The sequence below is a fragment of the Rhamphochromis longiceps genome, linkage group LG10 (genome assembly GCF_057381845.1).
Source record: "Rhamphochromis longiceps isolate RC_006_pf linkage group LG10, R_longiceps_female_GT1.1, whole genome shotgun sequence".
NCBI classification, from domain to species: domain Eukaryota; kingdom Metazoa; phylum Chordata; class Actinopteri; order Cichliformes; family Cichlidae; genus Rhamphochromis; species Rhamphochromis longiceps.
In genome coordinates, this window is record NC_140566.1 from 34,013,172 (window position 1) to 34,021,339 (window position 8,168).

Below are 8,168 nucleotides of genomic sequence, written 5' to 3' on the forward strand. Positions count from 1 at the left end.
AGGATCTTAGCTCGGTCATTCTCCACCACCCTTGGGGGCATCTCCCATTTTGACCTCGGGACTTCCAGGTTATACTCGGCACAGATGTTCCTGTACACTATGCCGGCCACTTGGTTATGGCGTTCCATGTATGCCTTGCCTGCTAGCATCTTGCACCCTGCTGTTATGTGCTGGATTGTCTCTGGGGCATCTTTACACAGCCTGCACCTGGGGTCTTGCCTGGTGTGATAGACCCCAGCCTCTATGGATCTTGTACTCAGAGCTTGTTCTTGTGCTGCCATGATTAGTGCCTCTGTTTCAGTCCAGCTTTGTCCAGCCACTGGTAGGATTTCTGCTTTCCTCTATCTGCCGGTGGTACATACCGTGCAGGGGCCTGTCCTTCCATGATGGTTCCTCGTCTCCCTCCTCTTTCTACAAAGAGCTTAGAAATGAGTTCAATGAAATAAATAAATAGTCAGTTAAGGGAACTGAGACACAGAGAGATGATGGAAGGAGAGGCATGGAAACATAAGGAGAAGAACATAGGAACAGAAAAGGGAAAGAAGACACAAGGACACACACATAAACAGACACACAGAGGACAAACACACAAGGGGAACCTACTAATCAAGAAACTGATCTCAATAAACTAAGCAAACTAACTTTGTGTGATTCAGTCCCATGAAAATGCTGATAGTTTAGCTCAGGATAAACAGGTCAGCTTGTGTTGGGCTGGTGCTCAGTGTCCTAAATAACAGATTCAAGCTGAGAGCGTTCATCAGAACTTAGAAGTGAATAACATTTGTATTCTCATGTACTAGTATTCGTTTTTTTACACAGCAGAAGTTACCTGTGCATAGGTGGTAGAATCGTTCTTCAAGGAGCTGCTTTCTACTTTTTTACTCTGAGTACATTTCAGTACTTTTTCACTTTTACTGAAATGTTGGTTTAACTGTAGTATCTGTACTTCTACGTACAGAATGTGCACTTGTGCCACCTCTGCTGGTCAGTCTGCGGTTACTGAGGTTTTTTCATCCTTAAAATTTAGTACACAAAAGAATCTTTTTTCCCCGCAGGTTCAGGATCTTGGAGTAAATAAAAGAAAAGTAAACTCATGAATTATAGATAATAGATAGATAATAATCTGCAGACGGAAAGAAAAACAGACACTCGTGTTTCTCTCTGGCTGTGGGCGACAGTCAGCTGATTTCAGTTTGGAGGAGGCGGAGGAAAATGGTGGAGCTGTTTACAGATGTTGAGGAGAGGAGACACGGACGTTACTTTGGTTTTTACCGCATGGAAGGAGCAGAGCTGCGTTCAGCTGTTGTGTTCGTAGGTGAGCAAACACTGATGATAATAAAGGAAAACTTTGTTTGTGTTGGTGTGTGTGGCCTCAGGTTTGTACTGTTAACTGGTAATTATGTAACAGCGAGTTTCACCTAATGATAGAGAAACAAATGACTTTCTGGCGAGTAATTAAATTACATCCATTACTTTGACGACGAGCAACGAGATCACAAGGAATAAAAGGCCTGTTGGGAAGAAAGTATAATAAAAATAAGTGTTTGGACTTCAGTGATCACTGAAGTCCAAGTCCAAGTCCCGAGTACTCGGGATGTGTGTTAGACTGTTAAAGCAGAAAGTTCTTACTGGGAGGACACAAATCCCCCTGGGCCTGCGCCAGGAAACCTTTGTGTGAGGTGCCGTGAATAGTTTAATCAGTAAACACCACACAGAGTTGTTAATACTTTGTATTAGTCTTTGAGTGGGTTTGCAGTAAAGTTTTTTGCAAGCATGCACGAAGTCAATAAGTGAGTGCTTTTTAAAAAAAGTTGTCCCCGGTGTGACAGGGGGAGGGATACTAACGCTGTCGCTGTTTCACTGTTACTTTGATATTTACCATAGATCAGCGGTCTCCAACCTTTTCTGCGCCACGGACCGGTTTTTTATTTATATTTTCACGGACCGGCCTTTAAGGTGTCCCGGATAAATACAACAAAATAAAACTAGCACCGGTACCGAAAAAAAGACAATTTATTCATAACACATGTGAACAGACCCAGGGAAACCGAGTTAACGATAAAACGATAACAAAATAACGCTGAAAACCGATAAAAACCCTGAAAACCAAACATTTCACACCTGAGCCTCAACTCCCGCGGCCCGGTACCAAACGACTCACGGACCGGTACCGGTCCGAGGCCCGGGGGTTGGGGACCGCTGCCATAGAACGTAAATGTCACCCTTTTTAACTGAGTAGTCCAAAATCAGTCAAATCCACAGTAATCTGTCATACAAAGTCAAGGAAAAAAAACAATATTTGGGGATCTACTCTTGTTGGGTTCAGTTAGGATCGTAAGGAGACTGGCAGTGGTAACTCAACTTAAAGAAGGAATATCCCTCCACTCAGAATGAGACACTGACAACAACTTAAAGGGAGAAAAGTGATTTGAATGTATTCAACATTTAAATGGTCCGAAACATAGACATGAACAAAACATTTAAATCAATTCAAACATGTAAATCTCAACAATGTACAATATATCACTTAAAGTGTCCATAAATGTATCAGGTAGGCTGTCCCTTTCAGTTCAGTGCACTTAGTATTCAGTGTTCTTAGTAAGTGTTAATTGTCTTTAGTCACTGGTTTGCTTTTTTTGATGTTAAGTGGAATCAGATCTGACCCAAAAAAAAGAAAAAAGTAACAACATAAAGTGTCCTGAGATCTCAGAAAAAAAACGTTAATCCAAAAAAAATTGCAAATCGTTGTATCCTACCACCCTCCAAGAAAACAGGTGGCCTTCAGATTGAGAACGTCCTTTCTAGGCACCTCCAGTGGCATCCAGTCCTTAGATGGCACCGCTCGGTCCTTGCAGCAGATTTCTACCACATAAAAAAACCAGCCAGGATATTCTTCATAGAAACATTAATTCCGTAGCGCAACACGTTACAGGACTGAATATCCACACAGCTTTGCGCATCTAGCTCCGTGCAGGCGGATGCAGTGAAAGAAAGTCACCACGCACGCGTTATGGTGCATTCACGGTACATGGGAAAACTCAGCATTTAACAGAACAGTAACACTTCAAATTAAAATAAAACAGAATAGAATTGGCAATAAAATAACCATGGGTTACATAAACATACCTGTGACACTCACAAACCCACACCTGAGCCTTCATATGTGATCTGTCCTCATTCGTCCTGCGCTCGTTTTCTAATCATATTCATTGGACAGGTTACATAAAGATACTGAGGCGTCAGAAACAAGGGAAATAATGTTGTTTCAGGAAACATGAAACTCCTGCGGCTGTTGTTGTCATTTCAGAAAAAAAAGGGAAGAAATGTTTCCGCCCGGTTTCGAACCGGGGACCTTTCCACGACACTACGGAGACGCACCATTTGTCGTGAAAGGTCGTGTCACAGGTGTCAAGCTGAGGGTGGCAGCTACTATCCCTGCAGGTGTGTGTACTTGCCTAAAGGTTTTGAGCGCTTGTTTCTCCTTATAGATCAAATCAAACACACTGAGAGCTCCTCACCTCTGCACAGCAGCGTGGACTCTGTGGATCTCAGCTAATAGCTGAGCAACTTTCTTTGTGTCTTTCTTTGGTTTTATTGAGAGATGTTTTTCCTCTTTTTGCTGCTGTGACAGGGTCACTTTCCTAATCATACTGTCTGTGTTTCCAGCTTTATCAAAGAGGAAAGTCTTCAGCCTAATCATCAAACTTAGAAAGCGCGTCTGCCTCCTGGATCCAGCTGTGACAAAGTTCTCAGGCTCCTGTATGTGAGTTCCTATAATTAGTAATCACCCCTGGGTGCTTTAAAAAGTCTTACCCAGTGACTCACACCAGTGCTGATCATGCTGATTACTTTAACAGGACTTTAATTTATTGTGTGTGTGTTGAAAGATTAACTTTTATTTCCAGATAACCAGCTGATGGGCGTCTGGGCGCATGTGCCTCCTCTCCCCGTCAGCACAGAGTGACACTGACAGTCTGGACTGTTCACTGGTGTTTCTGATCTGGATCCTTCACCTGATCATGCAGAAACAAACCAACAGCAGAGGATTTGATGAACATTTTATAGAAAGTCAGCATTTAAGGCTGGAAGACTTGAAACAGGAAGCACGGACATATGGTTTTGGAAACCAGTACCTTCATAAAAACATGCGTCCATACCCTCGGCCGGAGCTTCACGTGTTTCATCTGAAACACGACACATACAAATTAGAAGAGATCAAGAATGACAGAGGCTTCAAGGATCCAAACAGCGGCTCAGAGGATCCAGACAGACTGTCCCTGGTGTGGTGGAGTCTGGCTGTGGCACCAGAGGAGATCCAATCAGCTGAGAGGAGGCTCCTGGAGGAGGCCTTCCCAAACCGGACCGAGGAGCAGGCCCGGAGGCAGCAGAGGTTCCTGTGGAAGTTCGCCTCCTCTCCAGCCTTCAGTGAGAAGTCCAGGTATGGATCGTACCGCTTCACCTTCAGGGTGGAGGAGGTGCTGGAGGCCTACAGCAAGCAGGTACGGACTCCTTCAGTTTAAATGAACACTTACAGAAGAGCTTAATGCTGTTTTATCGCAGGAGACAAACTTTCATGTGGCACTCTGAGTTTGCTAAAGGAAAAATGTTTTTAAACTGCTCAGTCCGTCCATCACATCAGACTGGAAGAGAGCAAACTGCAAAGACAAAAGTCACGTGACCAATGATGACCTGATACTGTCGATCTGTGGGGCCACCACCCTGGATCAGCTCTGTCCTAATCCCCACTTCAGGTGTTGACCCACCAGGACTCCCAGGGTCCTGAGTAACTAACCAACCACACCTGTTAACAACAGCTCCCCTCTAGGTCGGTGCATTTGGTAACTAACTGGCTTAAATTTCATGGCTCTGTTACTTTTAAAGGGCTGGAGGATCCTGTAAGAGCCATTTATTTGACCTTTACTGTTTCACAAAGGGGTAAAAAGGACATTTGCACAGTTTAATTTGCAGCATATTTCATTAAAACAATTTAGCAGGAGCAAAGAAAAGGCAGAATAAAATAACAAAACAGTCAGAATATTAATCAGTCAAAGCACTAACGTGCTCTGAGCTAACGCTGAATTTGTTCTGATGTTTGGAGGAGAGAGGCTGGGAAGAAGAGCACAGCTGGATCCAAAGATGCACTGTGTTTGGTGCTGGGTTGAAGTCTTCTTGATTCTTTAACACGGCAAAAATGAGCCGAGAAAACGCAAAAAAAATACCGTTTGAAGCCCACAGTCTTGGGTGGCTGCTGCCCCTCTGACATAACTTGCTGTAATTTGTGACTGTGAGCTACCCAGGCTGAACCTTCAGAGGATGCAGGCGTGAGAGGAAGTAACCCTGCACAGCCTTTCAGTGCGAGGCCTGTCTTTGAATCATTTCATTGATCACATTTTCTTATTGTTTTTATTATTTAAACTAAACTTGCTCATTTTTAATTTACCTGGTATAGTCTGATCAGTATTAAGCAATTAAGATTAATTATCAGCAGAATCACACATGAATCTGTTTAACACTCAGTACCATTACTTTTACTTTTACTACATGTATTATGATGGAGACGCATTTCTTATCTTTCACATTCCTGCAGTCACACCTGCTGGATCACATTTACACGCACAACATCCACAGATTAGAACAGACATGTTCTCTCATCAAACTAAACATATTCATCAAACTTATGGTTCAATCTTTGATTAAGAATGAAGATGATTTATTAGCAAAAGCACACCAAGCTAAGCTCTGTTTCTGTATGGTTTCAAACATATAAGACAGGACGTCAGGCCTTTCTACCCTCAGATGCACTGAGAGGTAAGCCGGGGACTTCAGTCTCTCTACTCTAACCAGCTGTGTCTGTCTACCTCGACCTCTCACTGCTCATGTCTCGAGTTACTGATTCACAGTCAGTGAGACGTCCACCTAAACCAGTTTTGTTCTCTCAGTTTTGCTTTCGCGCTGCGCCCGTCATGCGGGTCTTCAAGACTTCCCTGTACAAACAGGAAGTGATGTACACTGTGCTGGTGCACAGCCCGCACGATGGCGAGCGCTTCACCAAGTATCCCGTCCTGCCCGACGAGCCCAGCAACATCTGTGCTTACAGGGACGGACACTTTACCTGGAGGCCCGAGGCCATGTGTGAGACACACAAGTAAGACACAGATGTTACCACACACACACACACACACACACACACACACACACACACACACACACACACACACACACACACACATTCAATCTAAAACTGACTCCGAGGTTCCTCACAGTGTTACTGGAGGCCGAGGTAATGCCATCCAGAGTAAGAATCTGGTTAGACACCATATTTCTAAGATTAGGGCAGAGTAATGACCCAGCACGTGACCTTTGACACTGTCAGCTGATTCAGACGCTGCTTCCTCTCAGATATGAGCTGATTGAAAGACGTGAGGAAAACCTGATGGATGCTGAGGAGGTGAATGAGCAACCTCAGTTTTATGTTTGGGACCACGTCGCCATCGCCCTGCATGTGGCGGGAGGACAGGTACCTTCACTGCTCCTCCTCCTCACACACCTGCAGAAACATCAGCAACATTATTGTGTTTAATCATCGTAAAGCTGGAGGAAGCTTTTTGATTCTTGTCTTTCTGAGTTTTTGGTCTTTGTGTGTTTCTGCCAGAGCTGGTGTGTTTGGAGGTTTGATGAATAAATGAACATGTTTACTGTAAATAAACTAAACGTTTCAGTTGTGTTTGAGTTTCATTTTGTAGGTTTTTTGTGTAAAACTGTTGCTCGTCTTTTTCTCTCTGTTCATTTTCTTTTCCAGGTGCTGAAGTTTGATTCTGATGATCTGAGAAAGAACCTCACGTTCTGCGAGTGTGACGCTGTGACAGTCACACCTAATTCTGACTTTCAACATTACCAGGATGCTCAAAGCCTCGTCACTCGTTTGTGGCCACTGAAGAAGGAGGTTTCACTCCAGCAGAGAATCAGAGGTAATAAATCAATAATCAATAACAGGCTGACTTCCTGCTTCACCTCCTGACACAGCCGATGAGCTGTGAGCTGTAAACGTCTCCTGATTAACCTTCTTCATCAACAGGCTCTACAGAGTGAGGCTGTCTGTGGAGTTTCTCCACCTTTATTCTCCTTTTCCTGAGCGACTGCAGCATCACCGGCTGCACAGTGAACCATGGTGGAGGTTACACAGAAGGCAGCAGCCGAGAGGAACGAACACAGAAAAACTCTTTGATGTGACTTTTTTATTCCATTAGTTTATTAAAGGTTTATTACATGAATTTCCAAAGTGCACAGCAAAGGACCAAAGACATCCATCCATCCTCATCCGCTTTGTCCGGGGCCGGGTCGCGGGGGCAGCAGCCTAAGCAAAGAGGCCCAGACCTCCCTCAAAGACAGATAAAACATAAACATGTGATCATGTGTTTCACTGCACTCTGTCCTGTCTGCGTGTGATGTGTTCATGTGACTGAATCAAAGACTAATTACACACAAAAAGTGGACAATAAAGTTGTTTTGAATATTTTGGGTGTTTTCTGTGGTGTTCAGGTGCCTTCGCTGCTCCTCCTCCTCACTCTTCACACACCTGAAGCTTTTCACATCAGATCATTTGTTGCTGTCTTTGTTAAATCAGTCCAACGTGTCACTAAAAGTGCTTCGAACGACCATCTACTCCTGATTCTATCAATGTGACGTGTAACAGCGCCACCCTGTGGTCAGAGAGGGTGTTACACCCGCACGGTTCCTAATTTAAACCATCATTTCTTTGAAAACTCACTCAGCTGTGCCTTCATGCAGTTTCCACTTAAACACTGTTTCTGTTCATTGTATTTTGATGAGTTCCAGCTTTTGTTCCACGTGATGTTCACAGCTTTGAATTTACCTGATCATCTGTTTACAGACGAACATCCTGCTGCTGATCAGGTCAAATGTGTTTCTCAGTCCTGCATATTTCATGTGAGGATCTCGTGAACCTGTGGAGTTATTCAGGATCGCACATGTTCACTCTCACCTGCATCTTCTTCAAGTCGCTGTAGCTCAGAGACAAACATGCATGGCTTCATTAAATACACTAAAGTTATTGTAATAAAACAGTTCAGTGTGATTTTTTTATTTAAATGGGTTTTGCAGCATTTGAGTGCAACACATGTGATGGTCAGCTAACAGCCTGGCAGTGA

The 8,168-nt window shown here is 43.8% G+C and overlaps 1 protein-coding gene across 1 annotated transcript; it reads left to right on the top strand.

Moving 5' to 3' along the window:
- The first annotated feature begins 1,207 nt into the window (after positions 1–1,207).
- Positions 1,208–7,301, top strand: LOC146661261 (uncharacterized). Its single transcript, XM_085421375.1, has 8 exons — positions 1,208–1,315; positions 3,308–3,441; positions 3,667–3,763; positions 3,906–4,499; positions 5,940–6,145; positions 6,400–6,517; positions 6,800–6,968; positions 7,076–7,301. The coding sequence occupies exons 4-8, from the start codon at positions 3,933–3,935 to the stop codon at positions 7,087–7,089; spliced, it is 1,074 nt and encodes a 357-aa protein (XP_085277501.1). The 5' UTR covers positions 1,208–1,315; positions 3,308–3,441; positions 3,667–3,763; positions 3,906–3,932; the 3' UTR covers positions 7,090–7,301.
- Positions 7,302–8,168: the final 867 nt, after the last annotated feature.

What these genes read in the sequence shown, in the direction of transcription:
- LOC146661261 (XM_085421375.1), top strand. Translation starts at nt 3,933, where the DNA reads ATGTGCCTCCTCTCCCCGTCAGCACAGAGTGACACTGACAGTCTGGAC. An exon ending in GCCATGTGTGAGACACACAA is followed by an intron (nt 6,146 to 6,399) that starts GTAAGACACAGA and finishes GCTTCCTCTCAG; the next exon opens with ATATGAGCTGATTGAAAGAC. An exon ending in TGCATGTGGCGGGAGGACAG is followed by an intron (nt 6,518 to 6,799) that starts GTACCTTCACTG and finishes TTTCTTTTCCAG; the next exon opens with GTGCTGAAGTTTGATTCTGA.